The sequence below is a fragment of the Echiichthys vipera genome (genome assembly GCF_963691815.1).
Source record: "Echiichthys vipera genome assembly, chromosome: 9".
Taxonomy (NCBI): Eukaryota; Metazoa; Chordata; class Actinopteri; order Perciformes; family Trachinidae; genus Echiichthys; species Echiichthys vipera.
In genome coordinates, this window is record NC_139834.1 from 11,490,173 (window position 1) to 11,510,556 (window position 20,384).

Below are 20,384 nucleotides of genomic sequence, written 5' to 3' on the forward strand. Positions count from 1 at the left end.
ATAAACCATAGATAAATAATAAATGAGTAAAAGATCCGGCTATGGCTTAACATTTTATCTTGAAAAATGGGAAGACCGGAAGTGGCATTTTGTGCTTCTTGATACTGTAGTTCAGAACGCAAACAAGTCAACTACCGGTGTTATAAGCAGGTTACAAGTCATATGACGGTGACTTTAAAGTGTTGCCTATTATTTAACGGTGGTTTATAAAGAAATAACGGCAGAAAACCAACGGCCAGGTAGCTATAACTAGCGGAAATACGGTGTTCAAGACACACAATGCCGTGAAGCTGTTCACCGAATGTCAGCTAACGTTAGCGCTTTCATTGACGTCACTTGACGCTAGTTAACGTTCGCTTATAAATTAACCGTTAATGGAATATTTCTTGGGGCTTTAGAGGTGGTGTTATCCGTCTTTAAAATAAAAAACCGCCTTTTGTACTAAACTCTAGTGAAAGCCAGTTCAAAAAGGAACCTCTGGCCGACTGAAGTTAGATATAACACTTTCGGTTTTATTGCCACCAGAGGTCAGTATGAGACAGAGCCTTTAAATGCTGTCTATGGACAGAACCGGGGTTAGCAGGACCTACAGCAACCCTGAACACTCCCTAAATTATTCATTGAGCCCCCACCTATCCGTGCATTTATTTATTCATTAGTTATAGCTCAAAATTAAAGTCTGTAATTCATTTTACCATATATTCAGTCGGTGTGTGCACGTTTGTACCGCCCGGCTAGCTCAGTCGGTAGAGCATGAGACTCTTAATCTCAGGGTCGTGGGTTCGAGCCCCACGTTGGGCGACCAATATTTTCCCCTTGCCAGAATTTGACACAACTGGGCTATCGTTAGATCAGTTGTACACCCGACTTTAATATCACGAAGAGGGAGGGTCCTTCCGTTTTGAAAAATGTACATTTATTATTATAGGAAGATAATCTAACACTGTAATGGCTTGTAAAGGGTTTTATAATGTTGAAAAAGTTATGGCGATTAGAATATAATACAGCCTATATTATATAATACAGTCCAGTAGGCTACAACATTATGAATTACAGCCTTACAATATACAAGAGCTGAGTCATCAACTGATTTAGTCAAAATTTGAACATGATGAGGAAAATATTAGATAGATATATGGCAGGGTTACATTAGAGTTTCATTACATTATGTTTTTCTATTTTTCGGATCTCTGAGTATTTCACTGCAGCTGGATGTTAAAAGGATAGCCATACTGGTGCTTTATCCAGCTGTGTTTAATTATTAATAACTGTTACAGCACAGATGATAAGAGGAAACCCCTAGTATACACACTTTATACAAAGCCTCCTCCATTGCTCAAATTTAAATTTTAGTTTTCCTTCTCATGATGGAGAGATAGATACATATTTTATTATTTTTATTATATTACTACATTTTGGCTAAATATTGGTTTGTACGTGCGTATGGTCAACACTCACTAGGCCATTATCTATTTGAGTTTATAACAGACATCAAGAGAGGCATGACTTCCTTTTCCCCTTTCGTTTATAACGAACCATAAAAGTGTTCTGATTATGTAATCGCTAATTTAAGTAAGCTGATTTTCTTTTCTTTTTTTGCAGACTGAATTGCCAAAAGTAGGTGAGGAGCCACAGCCTCTCTTTTCTCTGAAAACGGCCAAAAGGGAGGGAGGAGTTTAAACAAAGGCCCACTCCACAGAAAAAAAATGGAGGCTTGTGCAGAGGAGCCATGGTGTCCTGCTCCTCTCAGTCTACATGCTGCCATTTCTACTTCTAAAGCCTTCAAATAAGACAACTACCACCAGGTTCTGCACATGGAAGCTTCAAATCATTGTTACATGGGGTTTGTATGTCGAAATACTCATATTAATCATGTTATTTTGTGCTTTTAGGCCTAGCTCTCTGCTTATTTTTCTTCCCCTGTCTCTGACACTCACAGTGCTGCCCCTGCCTGCACTGAACAAAGATAATTACTCAGGAAACATTTCGGCCAATCAGACGCGGCCTTGTATCCTGCCTGTGAGGAAGGCGACCAGTCAGGATCTGGCTTACATCACTGGGGCCTGATCGCCTTCCCTGAAGAGCGGAGCCTTCCCCGGCTGAGGGCTGAGAGTGTCCTCCATGTTTTATAAGTGTTGACATAACAGTGTGTCAGGCAGCCATGCATCCACAGAGGTAAGCTCTGTCTTTTTTATCTCAACTCTCTGATAACAACATGGCTTCCTTCTTGTAGTTGTGGTGACTGTTGGTTTCTCATAATGAAATGTGCACACCTTAAAAATCAGTTTAGTGTGCAGGAGGAGGAGGAGGAGGAGCTGGGGTGGATTGGAGGCCTCGCCAGGCCTTTCTGCTCCACAGTGCTCAGGGTGGGGGGCTGGGTAACGACTCTCACCCTTGCTCTCTCTCTGTGTCTCAGGGTCACATGGGTGCCCCAGACAACCAGGCTGCCATACAGGAGGCAGAGTGGACCATGGAAAATCCTTTTCCTTTTTATAATACAAAAGAGAGTTAGATTTAAAAATGGCACCCACATCTCCTCTCTGTTGTGGCAGTCTTGTGTTGCAGCCTGGCAGGGAAAGAATGGGGGATGGGCAATGGAGGCGAAGGGAGGGGGGGCATTATGTACCTTTTGTAAGTGGATAGGCTCTGTTCTGTTTTCTTATGTGTCATGCCAGGCCGGGGAATAGACATGGGGGGGACAGATGTGTTTGTTAGGAGGACAAGGAGTGCAGGGCATAACTGAATACTGGTTTTCAGTTTCACTACTGTACATGTAAAATCAAGTGGTTTAGAAAGTGAAAACTTGGTATTTGGACTTGGTACACATAAAGAAAAACTAAACTGGGAATTGGAGTTTTTACACTAAATACTGATGAAAGGACAAACCCACATGAAACAAACCTTTTGTTGTAGATGTTTAGATACAGGTTACTTCTATTTAAAGCAATAGGCCCTGAGTTTTCGTCCTCACGGTTGTGAAACTGCTTCCTTCACTCTCTGATCCTCAGAAAGACAGTGGCCATTTTGTGTTTTAGAGAGCTCTTCTGAGGAGAACTCTAGCCTTCTCTTCACAGATCAGACCGCAGGGGCAGAGAAACAACATGAGACATAACAGGTTTATACATGACGTGTGTGTGTGTGTGTGTGTGTGTGTGAATATATTGCTTTATTTTCTCTCTTTTCCTGACAGTATGTGTTTTTTCAGTTCTAAACCTAATACAGAGAAATCATTGATACATAAGTTACAGATAAAACAGTTTTTCCATATAGATATTTTATATTTAGGAAATCTACGCAAAGACTAAATGTATGAGCAAAGTCTTATCTTTCAGAGCACTGACTGTATATTGTGTTGCATAATGTATCACCGTTTTAGCAGCCTCAGTTGCGTGGGGGAAGCAAAGAATGTTTCCTTTCATTTGTGGCCTGACACAAGGCGTGTTTCATCTACATGACAGCCAGAAAATAGTAACGTAACAATCAGCGTTTCCTCTTAAACTACTAATTTACTCTCTCTGTAAAACCACAACCAGAAGTTAACTATAACTACTGAATAGCAATGAGTCAGGCTTCTCGACAGTGCTTGAATGTAAATGCTACATTAATAGTTATGTCAGCAATGTGTAACGCTGTGGTGTTGGGACAAATCGCGGGGGCCTCCTTCTGAGGCAGTGTAGCAGCTAAACATGACGGCAGTTATGCATCACAGCCACAGATATAATCTCCCAAAAGACCTTTTTTTTTTAATCCCCCCTGGTTTATACTGTCATAATGAAGAAGGGCAAGCTCAACTGAAGGAATACAAACCGTCTCATGCAGGGGGAAATCTCTGCATTGCAGCAAAAATGCTTTTTAGGAGGAAGAGGGGAGCCTGCACACTGTGTGCTGTGTGGCATAGCGTAGCCGACCAATAATGTTCCACCCTGTTGGCCCTGCAGCCAATTGCAGCTGCAGTTGAGGTTAAAGATTGACAATCAGAGGGAGAACGGCAGGGAGAGCAAGGGCCTTCTGGAAAATTCCACAGCCATCTTTGATTCACCCTTTACAGCCATATATAAAATCCAGGTCAAATCTTTCTTTAATACAGGATATTCTGTGCATACCTGTAGTATAGTTTGGTGTTTATCTGTTGTTTTAACATTGTTACTAAAACAGGCATCTTTATGTGGTTAAGATTACTATTTTATTAAATGTAAACTAAGACCTATACATTCTGCTTTTAATTATGTTTTGTTGATTTTCAGGAAAAACAAAAGCTATTAGTATGCATTTCTTCATTAGTCTGAATGTGGCTGTTGGTCTTGTGAAAGCTAAATGTCTCTTGTCATTTGACAAAACCTAATAATCTCTCTGGGGTTTTGTGTAGCAGGTTGGGTATGATGTTTTGTTGTCAATGCTATTAATCCCAAGTGTTTCCCATGGCAGTTCAAGAGCAAATAGTACAATAATGATGTTTGCATTGAATGGCTCTCCTGGACTGCCATAAAGAAAGGGCATCTATTCAGATATTCTGTCTGATGTGTAAGAACTGCACATTCTTTAGAGTATAGTGGATAGCTTTGCTAGGATCTCAGTGTGGCTTCACAGTGATGGTCCCTCGTTCTTCAAAATTAAATCTAATTATTCTCTGACAGCAGTATTCAGTGAAGGAGGCAAGCCAAGATCGAACAACATAAAAGAAAGAGATGAGTGCTTCTCATTTTGCTGGATTTTCTTGTGTCTCCTTCTCCGTGCTCCCCCTCTATCTCTGTGATCGGCCGTGAAGGTTTGTCTTGACATAGCTGTGTTGTTTTTGTTTTAATATTGGACTGTAATCTCCTCAGATCTCTCTGGTCCTCCTGCATGGATGTGCCACTGCCTGAGTCTGAGCCTCGGTGTGGGGGATGGGGGAGAGGGGGGAGGGGAGCAAGCTGTGGCCTCCATTTTCTGTGACGAGAGAACCCTGCTCGTCTCTCACAGGAGTGGAATCTAAAGGCATTGAGTCAGTGTTGTTTCCTTCTTGTCCATCAGGTACTACTTGCAGAGGGGAATGCTGTCAGTGTTTTCTTGTGTGAACCTGCGTCTCTCTGGAATATATCCCAGAATCTGCTGAGGATTTATTTGCCAAACTCTCCTTGTTTGATGGATCATAGCTCCTGATATGAGAATGTCCTTTGGATCAGCATACCTTTTTACTATTGGTCATCCTGCCTTTCTGGTAGTTGCAGCAATGTCTTGCCATAACGAGTGTATATAATATAGGGTCGTGGCACGTTGTTCTGCAGCTCTGCCTGGTGATGGCGGGTGTTCTCTCTTTTCAGGGCTGTGGTACACGTAGCAGAGCGGCTTGGCTAACGTTGTCTTATTTTCATGTGGGCCTCGTTTGTTCACTCAGTCCGGAACAGGAAGGCCCCGGAGGGGTTGGGGTGCGTGTGCTTGTGTGTGTGACAGTTGGCAGGCTGAAACAAGATACCCATATGCCACATTTTTTTTAAAGAAACTCTGCTCAACCCATGTTTGGCATTTTTCAGATAACGCAGGTTAGGATGCATTTATTCTCTGAAGTTTTAGTTTGATAAGCTTTCTGTGATTGCCAGTCTGGGAGAATGGAATGTATTTAAAATAGCCTTGATGATTGTAAAGTATTGGCTGGGTCACAGTGTCTGGTATTTTGTGTGCTAGCATGATAGATATAGATATTTCAATAATTATTAAACCTCAATTGTGAAGCAAACATCAGGATTGACATGGTGTTTAATTAGTTTAATAGCTGATGTGATCACCTTTAATCTCTTTTTGAGTCTGTCTCATTCATTAAACCTTTGAGGTTGTGTGTTTTAATCTCCCTGTGCCTATCAGGGTACTGACATTTGATCAACTTTGTGTGGAATGTCTCTTTAAGGGTAGAGGAGGGAACATGAAGAGCATTCCTTTACTTTAGGAAGAGGGGGAAAAAAAGCTTATCCTATAAATGTGGTTGACCTTTGAGTCATAGCCTGTAAACCCTTCATCCTAGCTGGAAACCAGAGCTGCGGCCGAAGCTATGAACTGGTCAAGTGTGTGACCTGTCAGGGGTCCTTGGGAAGGTTTTCTTCTCTGGGCTTTTGAATAAAAGCTACATCCTTGGAACCGGGCCCTCTGTTTCTCTGACAAAGGAGGAGCCAAATACTCAAAGACTTTCATTTATCGCCAGACCCCCTTTATCCTCATCCTTTCTTTTCTTCCTTAGAGGAAATGAAATGAGAGCAGGACCGGGGAGCTGGGAAATCAGTCTTTCACATGCTACATGTGCATGTTGGGATACTATATTCTTCGCTTTTGGATATTTAATAATTTGTTTTTAATTTAACTGTGATTAATATTGGCCTGTTTACACCAGCTTTGTAAACGCAACCATATTAAAGGCTACTTTTTAAAAAAACACAAAACTGTTACTCCACATATGAATTGAATAGTTCCTAAACAAATTCACAGATTGGATGATATAAACATGAATTTGACCAAGAAAGCTACTTTAAATATACATGTTGTGAAGATTTACGGCAAACTATTTTTGCTTGATGTTGTTTGAATCTTGTTAGAGGGATCTCTCGCCATTAGTCTCCAACAATGGGCCCAAATCCTCCAGGGTCACCCTGTTGTTACTGAAGGGACTTGAGAGGTTGCAGAAATGCATACAGTTAATCATCATGAGAAACTGTCAGTGGTATGGACCAACTCCCTCTAAATTTCTCCTTACTTTAGCTCCATTCACCATTTGTCACAAACAAAGCAAAGATCAGGACCGAAATTGAAGGACAGAATTGCAGGGTAATAAAATGGCCTTATGTGTTGTTGTGAATCTGAAGATGGAGAGAGGAACGTTACCATGGCGATTGTTACCATTCGTCCTCTTGGAACATAAAGAAGATATTCAGACTCGTTTGTCACTGCTAATATGGAAAGGATTTGAACTTCACAATGTCAGCGATGTGCCAAAATCAAATGAAAACAATAACAATGGAAACTTGCAGAGTCCCCATTGACAGATCCTCTGGGACCAGGGTGCCTTAGGTGGTGTTCCACTTGTTTACTGTTATGCTGATGTGGTTTCTGAGCACCCTTTCTGACTTTGTGTTTGCCTTCCTTTCTGTGTGCTCTTGTTCGCTGCTCTGCAGTCTGGCTGAGGAGGAGATAAAGGCAGAGTCGGATGTGGTAGAGGGGATGAATGCATCTGCACGATCCAAAGGTAAGTCTCTAAGGCCGAGCACCTCGTATTAAGAGTTAAACTTCGTGGTCATCTTGATTTGAATGTGGAGGTTGTTTACTGTAAGTTAAGAGCAGTCTGAGGCATTTTGTTGGTAATAACATAATCCATTATGCCTGGCCGCCTGCCTGTTTAGAATTTGTGTCAAGTATCAACGTGGGGTCTTGTTGGTTCAAAGGGAGCCCTCAAGCTATTTGTTAATATAAAGTGGTAATCTAGTATGTCTTTATGGCATCTTCACTAATGGCTTCTTAGTGCCAGTGTGCTTGCTGTCAGGACCAGATGTTAATGTTATCATGATGATAAAATTGTTAAAGGTGAGCACTGCATCTGACCATTGAATTTCTCAGCTGAAACTGATTTCCATTTGGACTTTGGTTGGAATGTGGGAGGATGGGAATTATGATTCATGATTTCCATTTTCTCTAGCTAAATTTCTGTCATGGCACCCTTGTTTCAGTCTTTTTAAGATTGTCTAATGCATTGAGTACGGTGAACTATACCAGCCTATCTCTCATCATACGTGATGACCTGATTGGTCTTTGTGCTTCCAGTCCCTGATCCTCCGGGGTCAGCAGAACGACCAGTGGCACCACAGAAGAGAAGGGTGTCCAGTCCCACCCATTCCTCCAATGGACACTCCCCCTCGGACACCTCCCCCAGCCCTCTCAAGAAAAAGAAGAAGCCTGGGGCCATCAACTGTAACAACAAAGACCAGGTAAGTGCTCTGGTAGGCCTATACTCATTTCAAGATTTGGCATGCTCTCAAAGGCTCTGGAATAAAGTGTCGTTGCTGCGACGGGAGGTCTGTCCTACCACACCAGAAAGTGGAGTTAGCAAAGGAGATGGCACCAAAATGATCCATTACAAAGACAACATGAGTTTGCACTGCTTCCACCCACATTCCAAATCAGTAAATGTCATTGAAAGGGTAATACAACATGACACTGGCAGAGTTATGCTCGAAAAGTTAGTAGTTCTGACATTAGTAGTTACGACAAATGTGTTTATAACTGTTCTGTACAAAGGTGGAGTGAAAAGCCAGCCGTCTTAGAGAGGAGGGAGACATGATAAGCATACTGTAGATGGTTTTATAAAGGCCATAAGCGGACTGTCTCTCCTTGAAGGTGACACCCAAGAAGAGCCATAAATAGTTGTGTGAAGAATTAAAAAGGAGCACTTGAGAGAGGAATTCAAAACGTGACTCTTTTTATTTCCTCTACATAACGGGCCAATCGTAGCCTGAAGAGGGTTGGTGTGAATGTCGGCTTGTCGGTTTCAGAAAGTTACAGTAATCGTTGGCTCAGACGCCCAACGAGCAGTTCAGGTGGTGTATACTAGCACCTTTTTAGTCTTTTTTTTCTATAAGGCTATATTGAACTACAATGTTTTCATTTTAAAATGCATAACTTTTGGAACGTTTACGCCTTGCATCCACACACTACTCTAGTGTCGCCGAACCCCAGTAAAAGAGATGTTTCGAAATTCTTGAAAACTCAGGGATTGCGTTTATGTCTGGACAGGCAGAAACAGAGACCTACGTCAGTAAGTCTTATCCATTAGCTAGGCCGAAATCCCTTTTGTGGTTGCTCCTTTCCCATTGCCATTGCTTTCTCCGACGATGGATAATGGACTTTAAGCTGCAACGGTTCAAGGGACAACTACGGCGTTCCAGAAACATTTCAACAGGTTGCCGTTGTAGTCGGTACGGCAAACCAGTCGTTCTCCCGTAGTAGACGATCGGGTTACAACGTGAAGAACCCATTAGAATGCTTCTCAAAGACCGCAAACATCTGTCGCTACTTAAAGTCCCTAATAATATTTTGCCGTGTTTGCTTTGCAACAACTCCCAAACTATGTTTTCCTCTGCCATAACCGCCACCCGTGTCTTACTTTTACAGTCCCACCGTGTCGTCAGTCCAAGCAGGAAAAAAAATCTCTGGTCTTACTTTTCGCTATTGCTGTTCTTCCACAAAAGTATTTTCTGTGTTTTTAATGTATACATGCAGGATTTTCAACCACAAAGTAAATCTAGACAATCTGCTTCCTGTTAACACTGGAACACGCATGTGTATGCAAATGGTCACGTGATGTGCATTTTAAGGCATGATATTAACAGAGATTATTTCTGATATGCAACTAAAAAGCTTGTGTGGAAGCCGATGGATTTCGTTTAAAATGCCATTTTAAAATAAGAACTTAGTAGTGTGGATGTTGCCTAAGATGACCTAGAAGGCACTTACCAGGTGAGAGAAATATCTAGCCTGGCCTGCATACACTGCAGAGATCAAAGCTCAATGTGGGACTTCTTTCTTGGTCAAAAACCCATTACCCGTGAGAGCACGCCAGTTTTGATTTTGACTGTAGTATACCATCATCTTAAATGATTTAAGATTTCTTGTTGTGATAAGTCTGTTGTGTAGGTTTGGAGCAGGGCCTATAATGCATTGTGAGCTCTCTGTTAACTTTGTTACGCTGAATTTTATGTACTTACGCAGATCTGATGATGCATATGTTTTCAGTATCTGCTTGCCAAATGAATGTAGTGCTGAGTGAGTCCCTTTTGTCACTTAGTGCTTTGTTGAATGCAAATGAAATTAAATCTAATTCTAGTATTTTTGCATAATATTTTTGCCCAGTGTTATTTTATATGCTTTGATTGGCAAATAAGTTATTTGATTTAGCCACTACTTGTAATTAAATTAATAACTAACAATGATTTGTTGTAAGTTTAGCGCTTAAGATAATTTGGACTATGAAACATCATCTTGAGCTGTAAAAGCAGATGCATCAACTTCTATTAATCCATTCATGCATAATCACTCATCAGCATGGTACTAGTTGGGTACTTACCAGGGAACCACATCATGCATTGTTTACTCTCAGGTGAAAGATGAGCTATGTAATTACAACAAAAACCGCCTTTATTCTCAAGCTCACACCCTGAAACCTGTTTGTTTAGTTTAGCTCGCAGTTGAACAGTCACGTGACCAAATGTTCAGTTTATTTGCTTTTAAATGTCTTGTTAGGTTTATGAACTCTACTGCCCTTTGTGCTCCATACCCTGCTAACCCTACCATAATGCTGTCTTTGTTTTTGTTGTATTGCACCTTTTTGTGTTCCTGCGTCTTTTTTGAAACCTGCCCCCTTGTTTCTCTTACCTGCATTTCAGTCAGAGCTAAGACATGGTCCCTTTTACTATATGAAGCAGCCAGCACTCACCACAGACCCTGTTGATGTTGTACCGCAGGACGGCAGGAATGACTTCTACTGCTGGCTGTGCCACCGCGAGGGCCAGGTGCTCTGCTGTGAGCTCTGCCCCAGGGTGTACCACGCCAAGTGCCTCAAACTACCAGCCGAGCCTGAGGGCGACTGGTTCTGTCCAGAGTGTGAGGTATCTCAAGGAGACGTGTATGTGTGTGGCTGTACACAAAAGATTGTGGCAAGGCACAATCTTGCTTGCTTAGTTGACAAAAGGGGTGTCAGACTATGGGCCATGAGCAGTTTCAGCCAGAGAAAGGGAAATAATCGGTGAAATAACCTACAGTACTATTGTCTGTGGTTCATCCAAAAACCTACAGACCTCTTGGCCCTCCATGCTACATGGTTTGACACCCCAGCAAGCCAACCGCTCACACTGCAAGTTTGAGAGATGTTAGAAAATGAACGTATTGATGTGCTTCTTAATATTTAGGGGAAATTTACCAAGCATTTCTTTTCATTGGCACAATTATTTATATGTACAAGCTAAATCAAAAGTGTACATTTTTGATTTGTAAATGACAAAAGTTAAGATGTAAGTTTGTACGAATTTAAATGCCCTTTGCTGGATATTTGTTGTTTTCATTGTGTGTTCATTTATGTAATTATTAAAGTTTTTATTGTTGTTGTTGTTTCAGAAAATAACAGTTGCTGAATGCATTGAAACCCAGAGCAAGGCAATGACAATGCTGACGATAGACCAACTCTCCTACTTGCTCAAATTTGCACTCCAAAAGATTAAACAACCTGGGGTAAGACATGCAAACATATATTGTTTGCTGGTTTAATGGATGTCTTTTTAATCTTTCTATGTGCAAGAATGTGTTTTATGTAAAGCCCCTAGAGGCAAATTGTTAATTGTGAGATTGGGAGGTATAAATAAAACTTTATATAGAAGTCTAATCAAGTAAGGTCAAACACAAAAGTACACGGTCATTTTGGCTAACGCATATGTTGTTTTTGTTTTTTCACATGTATGTCAACTGAGCAGACTGAGCCTTTTCAGAAGCCTGTGTCTTTGGAACAGCACCCGGATTATGCAGAGTACATTTTCCATGCCATGGACCTGAGTACCTTAGAGAAGGTAACACCAATTATATTCTTTGGTTTGCACATGGTCTACATTCAGCCTTTTAAGACGTTTTTTATTTTTATTTTTGCATTCAGTTTTTTACCAAGTCTATGAAGTCTTATCGAGCAGCTCTCATGTGTCATCAAGAGTGTCTCTTGATGACACTTTAACGATGGAAAATACAAAAATACCGACCGACCTAAATTCCAGTCAGGCTGCAGGAAGCTGGGAAGATGGATATTGAGAACCATGAAACATTTAACATCATTTAGAACATATGTTGTCACAAGATATGACGAAAATGTAGTACACAAGACTACACGATACCCAGAACAAAGCATGAAACAATACTTTCGAGCTAGACTGGTGGCTCAGTTTTCATGATTAATTATTTTCATAGAAGTAGCTTGTTTTTGATTTTGTTATTTTCACTTTTTAATAGAATATCAAAAAGAAAATGTATGGCTGCACTGAAGCCTTTCTTGCTGACATGAAATGGATCTTACACAACTGCATCATCTATAATGGAGGTAGGCCACTTTAACATATAAATGTAATCCTAATCTGCTGATTTGAAGTATAAATTAACATTGTGACTTTATTCCAGGTAATCACAAATTAACAGCAACTGCGAAAGTCATCGTCAAGATTTGTGAACATGAGGTAAAGAAGCTTTATTAACCTAATAATAGAAAATAGTCTGTAGATGATTCTTGTTTATTAATTGATCACATTTTTGTCATTTATTATTTATTTGTAGATGAACGAGATTGAGGTGTGTCCAGAGTGTTACCTGTCTTCATGCCAAAAAAGGGACAACTGGTTTTGTGAGCCATGTGTAGGTCCTTACATGATCTTAAGTACTATATTATACATTTAAGTCTATATCTTAGATCTGTGAGGCATTTCATTATTTTGATTTGTCCCTAATAGAGTCAACCCCACCCCCTGGTCTGGGCTAAGCTGAAGGGCTTTCCCTTCTGGCCAGCAAAAGCACTTCGCGAAAAGGATGGACAGGTAGACGCACGCTTTTTTGGGCAACATGACAGGTGAGCAAAGCTTTTAAGCACTGTAGAGGCTCAATGTATTTAGGTTGTTGGACCAAAACTAAGCCAAGATTAGTATCCTGGTTGCTCTAATTTGGTGAATGTTTTATTGTGCTTATACTAGGGCCTGGGTCCCCATCAACAACTGCTACCTCATGTCCAAAGAGATCCCTTTCTCTGTAAAGAAAACAAAGAGCATTTTCAACAGTGCCATGCAAGAGATGGAAGTATATGTGGAAAACATCCGCAAGAAATTTGGGGTCTTCAACTATGCACCCTTCCGCACTCCGTACACACCCAACAACCAGCTACAGATGTTACTGGACCCCTCCAACCCCAGTGCTGGGACAGTGAAAACCGAGAAACCAGATAAACTTCGCTTCAACTTTGATATAACCGCCTCTCCCAAGATGGTCCTCGGCAAGAGTTCTACACCTGGTAACATGAGTCGGAGGGTCTCAATGATGGACATGCCTCGGTCTCCCATGAGCACCAACTCTTCAGTTCACACAGGGTCCGATGGGGAGCAGGATATGGAAAAGGCCAGCAGGAATCCTGCCTTCCACTACAGCACTGGAGAGGAGTCAATGGACTGTACTGGTTAGTAAATGTTAAAGTTGATTTAGTTGATATCTTTATTATAGCAGTGTATCAAATGAAGATGTGAAAACTGTGTGCAAGGTATCGCTCTAAGATGAACTTACAGATAATTATCACCAAACCTGCATCTGTCCACGGCTTTATGGAGCTCTACACCATTGTAAAACCATATTACCATTTTTGATTACAGCATCTCCTGTTTCGGGCAAAATGGGTCCTGGAGGCAGTGTGGCAGGCAGCCCAAAGCCTTTTAACCCCGGACTGGTGCCCAAGCAGGAGAGGACTGCAGGCACAGGTGGCATACTCAATCTCAACCTTGGTCAGTACCAACAGCACAAATATACACTTTAACGGTGTTGTCAGAAAGGCTAATAATCAACCATCGGCATTATCATGTGAGATAGTACTTGAATTTGCACTGACATCAAATACTTACCTGTTGCTTTCAGATCGGGTGAAGGCTGAGATGGATCTGAAGGAACTGAGTGAGACTGTGCAACAACAGCAGCAGCAACATCAGCAGCAACAACAGGGAGCGTCAGCGTCCCTCCCCACCCCAAAAAGACCCATCAGGAGCCTGGACAAGACTATTGAGAGTTGCAAGGCACAGCTTGGTACATACTCAATCATCTTGTGTTATTTTTGGTACACAACTCCATTCTTGTACTGTACAAAAAATAGTAATTTAAGTTTTGTGTTTTTGTGTTGTCCATTTGCAAGAAAAATAAAATGTTATAGTTTGATAAAGTAAATTATGAATGTGATGACAGTTTTTAATTTTATATTATAATTTAACAATGTTGTATGTTGTGATAAATTTGGAAGAATTTACACATCTTAAATGTGATTTCTGACAGTGTGACTGGGAAATGGTTAATCAGGCTGTTACCAAAGAGTCAAATCTTTGTTTCTGTATTCCTGCCTGACAAAACATGTTTTTAAATATTTTGAATACATGTAGTAAAGAATGTTTGTTTCTTTGTACAGGGATAGATGAGATCTCTGAAGATGTGTATAAAGGTGTGGATCACAGCGACTCTGAGGACTCTGAGAAATCGGACTCAAGTGACAGCGAGTATCTCAGCGACGAGGAACACAAGCCAAAGAGCTCCGCCCAGGATGACAAGGACAAAGCAGAGAGAAAAAGGCCCAAAGCAAGCACGGAGGGAGAGAATAAGGAGGGAGTTACAAGGAAATCAGACAAAGCCACCCCTGAACACGTGCTTAAAGACAAGCAGGGTAGCAATGGCCCAGATAGGGACATCCAAGACAAGCCCAGAACACCCCAGTCTCAGCCCCTCACTGACAAACCCAAAGCCCCAGAGGAGGGCAGAGCAACTGCTGCCACATCAGGGGCTGAGCAAGACTCTGACTCTGAAAGAGAACTAGTGATCGACCTGGGAGATGAACATGGAGGCCGTGACTCAAAGAGGGCGAGAAGAGAGCCGGGAGCTTCAGCTGCCAAAACTCTCAAAGAGCCAAATGTTGCCAAGTTGGAAGGTGAGACCTTAGTTTGATACTGTATTAAATTTCTCCTGTGGTTCTTATTATAACTTGTGTCTCGAAGAACAATTGATAGGAAATAATATCCTCATGATGTGAGAACACACACACACACACACACACACACAAACAAAGTGTAGGTCAGTGAGTCCATCAAAATGAAAATGCATTAAACAACTCTCCTCCAGCTCAGGCCATCATTTATTCACCAAAGGTTTCAGCTATCTTCTCGCTAGATCAGTGATGTGTGATGATAATTCACCATAGATGCCATGCATATAAAGATTATCATTTTCTTGAAAATACTATTTACAAAATACTATTACACTTAATGGATACAAAAAGTATTATTAGAAATATGCAGTAAACTGCCATGAATGATAAACTTAACATAAAACTTACAAAACACATTTTAACCCAGCAATTAATCAATACCAATTCTGTATTCTTTTAACCACATTCTAAAAATACAGTATACTCAAATCCATTTAGTCTCTAAATTTTCATGGATAACACATGGATAACATATTTCAAGGTCTGTGATTGAAAGAGTACTCCACTAATGTAGCATTGCACTCTTGCATACAATTGTTTGACTCAGCATGGAAAGTTTAAAAAAACAAAAAAACCCATCAAATTGATGCAGGAGAACCAGAGATATTGTTCATTTAAATTGTATATATTCTTCTTCCCCGTCAAAACTTCTTACCGTCAATGCAATTCAGTCACTAACAGTTTTATCAGAGATTCAGGTGTGTTCTACTAGTAGCGGCCCATGTGGCCTCAAGCAGAGAACCAACTGACACTGACTTGAGCGACATAACCTGAGTGAGTTTATTAGATCAAGTGCAGCTCCCCCTGGGTCCACAAAGGACAACTTACACAAATACAACGTTTTTCACATATGCAGTCCTGCTGCCCAAGACCTGTAAACAGACTTAGATGTGCAAAATTGTGGGAGTTCCCCTTTCCAATTCAAAAACTCCCATATAGTCTCTGGAGACTCTACAAAAATAATCTAATTGGGCTTAGAGTTCCCAATTCAGAAATCCAGAATGCCTCGCACTTATAGAGCGATATTGTTTTCTTTCTGCTCAGGTAAACTGTCTTCGTCTGCAGCAGCAGCCACACCATCACGGGAATCCGCCTCTAACCTGAAAGACTCTTTGGAACCTGCCATCACAGCTGCCCTGAACCTCGTTTCCACTGCAGCTTCTGGTCAGACCAGTGCCACCACAGCTACCAGCGGGTCCACCAGTGCACCCTCTCCTGCCTCCACCTCAGTCTCCGCAACATCCCAAGTACCTGCTGCTGTAAAAAAACAGCGCCCTCTACTGCCTAAAGAGACAGCTCAGGCCGTGCAGCGAGCAGTGGTTTGGAATCCTACCAAATTCCAGACGTCCTCACAGAAGTGGCATATGCAGAAGGTGCAGAGGCAGCAGCAGCATGGAGAGCAGTCGGCAGCGCAGACGCCGGCCCAGAGTCAGGGGCAGACACGCAGCCCACAACAGCTGCAGTCACAACAGCAGAACTCTTCCTCAAGTACCCGCTATCAGACCAGACAAGCAGCCAAGGGTAAATACACTCGCCTAATCATTCAACTGAACATAATGAGATAAAATATGTATTAAAGGATATATAATTTCCATTTTTTCCACCTTTATCCCATGTAGGGCAAAAAGACGTGCCTCAGAGTACTTCCTCATCGACAGCTGCCCCAGTCACATCTGGCAGTTCCTCTTCTTCTTTGACAGGAGACTTGCAGATCCCTACAGGCTCAGCAGAGGTGGCTGCAGATATAGCCAAGTACACAAACAAAGTAATTAGGCAAATTTTACTTCATATGAATATAATTACTACTCTGTAATAATTTTTACACAATGAAAGTGGTTAAAACTGTCGACCAATAGTGCATTTTTCCCCAAACTCTGCAGATTATGGACACAATAAAAGGGACAATGACTGAAATCTACAATGATCTTTCCAAAAGCACATCAGGAAACACAATAGCAGAGGTAAAGTCTGCATCTATACTGATGCTTGTTTGATGTGACATAATATTTAGCCCATTTTAATATGGTTGTTTTTGACACAGATTCGACGGTTAAGGATAGAGATTGAGAAGCTCCAGTGGCTTCATCAACAAGAATTATCAGAGATGAAGCACAATCTTGGTAAGTTTTCTTCATCCAGCAATTAGACACCACAACTCTGAGAGTTTATGAATATTCTATAAATACAGATGTTGTTTTTTTCACACATGGCATGAGTTTTAGGTTGTTTATTTATTTATTTTATTTTATTTTGACTTCAATGCAGAGCTAACGATGGCAGAGATGAGGCAGAGTCTGGAGCAGGAAAGAGAACGATTGGTGGCTGAGGTAAAAAAGCAGACAGAGTTGGAAAAGCAGCAGGCAGTGGACGAGACCAAAAAGAAACAGTGGTGCGCTAACTGCAGGAAGGAGGCCATCTTCTACTGCTGCTGGAATACCAGTTACTGTGATTACCCATGCCAGCAAGCCCACTGGCCAGAACACATGAAGTCCTGCACACAGTCAGGTAATTAAACACCAATACACAGTATAGATTACAGTTTGGGCAACATCTGCTGTTGATTATGTTTGGTGCTGTGATGAACAAAGCTGTCACAATGGTTACTTCAAATAAAAAAGTTCATTGGCAAATATAAATACCAAAAGCCACTGTTTATTAGATTTTCTAATAGTTTTGTATGTACTCTAAATATTTTGTTATTGAATAATTCATTATTAGAAGTTGATTTATCGGCAGGAATCAGAATAGAAAGTTGCCTAAGGGCACTTGTTTTTATCCTCAGAGCGTCCTCAGTGTTTTTCCAGTGTAAATGCTTCCCCATGTCGGTGTCTTGTGCTTCTGTTTTCCTACAGCACTGTATTGACTCCTCAAGTACTGTGTTCACTAATTATCTACTATTATTCCGAATGTGCAAATTTTCAGAATTTGATAAAGGTATTCTGCATTAGGCCTTATTCTGAATGTAGAATTATTTTATAAAGCCATCGGGTTTTAGTCTTTAGACGTGTATACGGCACTGTTTGCAACAGTTTCCTCTTGCTTGTTTATGGTCAGCTCTGTGCCTTGCAATGGTTGTTGTACACTTTGTTGTTCAATTAGCCAATAGTCTGCAAGGCTGGGGTAGAGATGCATGCCCAAAAGAAAAGCCTACATATCTGCTCTGAGGGAGAAACACACCTGCTTTTAAACAACTTAGTAGGAATATAGACGTAATAAGGGCAAAAAACCCTGAATAGTTTGTGCATGTAAACGTCATCACAGTCTGTCATCCCCTTTATACCTCCTATAAACTCATTCCCCTGGTCACATAGCCCCCAACTCCTCTCAACCAAAACACAAATTCCCTCAAAAGCCCTCTTTATATATCTAACCTACTGATAAAGTATGTAGCTTTGCAATAATTACTATACAGATGGCTTACCTCACCATTTTTTTCTAGACCCAGCCTTGCCTCTAGCCCAACCTGTGTGATAAAAGGGAAAATTCAGCAGACAAACACATATACAGCATCCATGTTCTCACTGTATATTTTTTTTATATTATTGCTTTTCCATCCAGCCACAGCTTCACAGCAGGAGCCAGAAGCAGAGTCCAACTCAGAGCCTTCAGTGAAACCACCAGGCCCTTCTCCTGCCACACAGACCCTGCCCTCAGGAGCAGGATCCATATCAGACAAAAGCAACTCTCCCACATACATGGACAAGAGCAAAGAAAGTGCTGGTGTTACTGTGACCTAACTACTACACTACAGATACACTCACACAATTTGCAAGGCCGCTGTGGGGCTCGTCGCGTCAGACAGTAAACTTGGTGCTCGAAGGCCGGCACCTCTGTGACAAATCATTCTTATTTTCCATTCCCATGTGTACATCTGCTTGGGTGACATTTTACTTGGTTCATCTCTCATTTGCAGTTTCCATAAGTCTGTGTTCAGGTGGATTCACCATGTGAAAGTAGATTGTCTTGAGAAATAAGATGTGCGGTTGTACGTTTTCATACTGTAGTTTTGTTATAGCTCTGTTTGTTTCAAATCTCAGCAAGATTGTATCAACCCACAGAATATTTACACTTACACACTTAACACTTTGAATGCTGCTTTTAGTACTTCATGGCTGCTTTATTTTGTTGACTGCTCTTCATATTATGAGACAAAAACAGCCATGGACAGTTGATATTCATTTATCATGGTTTCATCGTATTTTGAGTTATGCAAGTTTCATCTTTATATTTTAAACCATGCTTCATGTCAGCTGAGATATTTTGAGTAATGCAAGTTTAAACATTGTTTTCATCTGTCTCCTCTTCAGGCATTTTTGGCTCATACCAATTTTGTATTGTAGTTCCACATTGTATAGAAAAAAATGTGATTTATTAAAAAAGAACTAAAAAATTTAAACTGTACAAAGTTTTTGTAAGAAAATACCTGAACAATATTTATAGTGTTATGTTTTTATAGTATGTTTAATGGAATCACATTTCTATGTGTCTAAAAAAAGTTATTTGAAAATAAATTACTTCATATGAATGTCAGCTCTGAGCGAAGCCTCTGTTTAACTGCTTATCCAAAGCTGATGTAAATTGATCAGACTGTCTATAAGAAATGGGTAGGCATATATAGAAACTGCATTTTGGCTGGATATTATTTCCTGTGAGCATGTCTGTTTTGAGCTTGTGTCTCGTTCGTGTTTACATATTGTACATACAATAAATGGACTTGTGAAGAAAAAATAAAAATGCTCTGATCATCTTAACACAGTGCACCTTGATTCTTTTATTTAAACTAAATATCATTGCACAGATGGCAGTATACTAAATAAAACAGTAACAAAAGAGCCAGGGGTATATCTCACTGGACGAATTGAATTTCTATTTTACTTCAGATATGTAAAAAAAAAACCAGAAGATGTCATACAGAAAATAACATTACAAACTAGAAAGCACAGAGATACATGAATAACAAATGTCAGAAAAGGAGAGGGAAGACATATACACTCATTTAATGCCGACCCTTCTCCATGATTGATTAACTTTTGTCATTTTAGTATTTTATTTATTCTTTTTTTTAAACATTGTTTTAAACTTTAACACTTATCTTACAAAGTACAATTTATTTTTCATATATTCCTTAAAATGTATATTCTAATTTCTTGCATACTTATTTTATTCAATCCAAAATTTTAAACTAATTCATATATTTAAAAAACTAAAATATAAATGAATTCAGAATTTAAAAAGAAAAACAACAAAAACATCAGTTTTATTGCTAAACATTATATTTATCAATAGAATATGCTGCCAAAGACATTAAATGTATTATTTAAAAAAGATTTGTCTTATTTTCTAGAGATTTTGAGGAAACCAAACACATATTCAGAATCAGAATCAGGTTTATTGCTAAGTATGTTGGACTTACAGAGAATTTGACTCCGGCTTATGCTTTTCTCACAGTTTCCAAACATTTAACAGGACAAACCTAAACATACAATAACAATAACATTTACATAACAATAACATAACAATAACAGAACAACACAGAACAATAATTTAAGATAAAAAATAGAGGTAATATTAAAAATAGGTATTCACATAACAATTTCAAGAGTGTAAACATAGGTCTTGACAT

At 40.2% G+C, this 20,384-nt stretch overlaps 1 protein-coding gene across 3 annotated transcripts; it reads left to right on the forward strand.

The window, feature by feature from the left end:
* The first annotated feature begins 1,689 nt into the window (after positions 1-1,689).
* On the forward strand, positions 1,690-19,494 carry LOC310951648 (MYND-type zinc finger-containing chromatin reader ZMYND8-like). Of its 3 annotated transcripts, none has more exons than XM_083919970.1 (21): positions 1,694-1,847; positions 1,940-2,175; positions 7,137-7,207; positions 7,780-7,943; positions 10,398-10,619; positions 11,125-11,238; positions 11,478-11,570; positions 12,001-12,088; positions 12,166-12,221; positions 12,319-12,396; positions 12,492-12,607; positions 12,729-13,204; positions 13,395-13,523; positions 13,654-13,818; positions 14,192-14,704; positions 15,806-16,282; positions 16,381-16,526; positions 16,642-16,722; positions 16,803-16,881; positions 17,027-17,266; positions 18,320-19,493. In XM_083919970.1, exons 2-21 carry the CDS (start codon positions 2,162-2,164, stop codon positions 18,496-18,498), a joined length of 3,501 nt encoding a protein of 1,166 aa, XP_083776096.1. In that variant the 5' UTR covers positions 1,694-1,847; positions 1,940-2,161; the 3' UTR covers positions 18,499-19,493. The 3 variants fall into 3 exon arrangements, with proteins under 3 accessions (XP_083776098.1, XP_083776096.1, XP_083776097.1); XM_083919971.1 differs by having other exon boundaries at positions 1,694-1,843; XM_083919972.1 differs by having other exon boundaries at positions 1,690-2,175; positions 10,476-10,619; positions 18,320-19,494.
* The last annotated feature ends 890 nt before the right edge of the window (positions 19,495-20,384 follow it).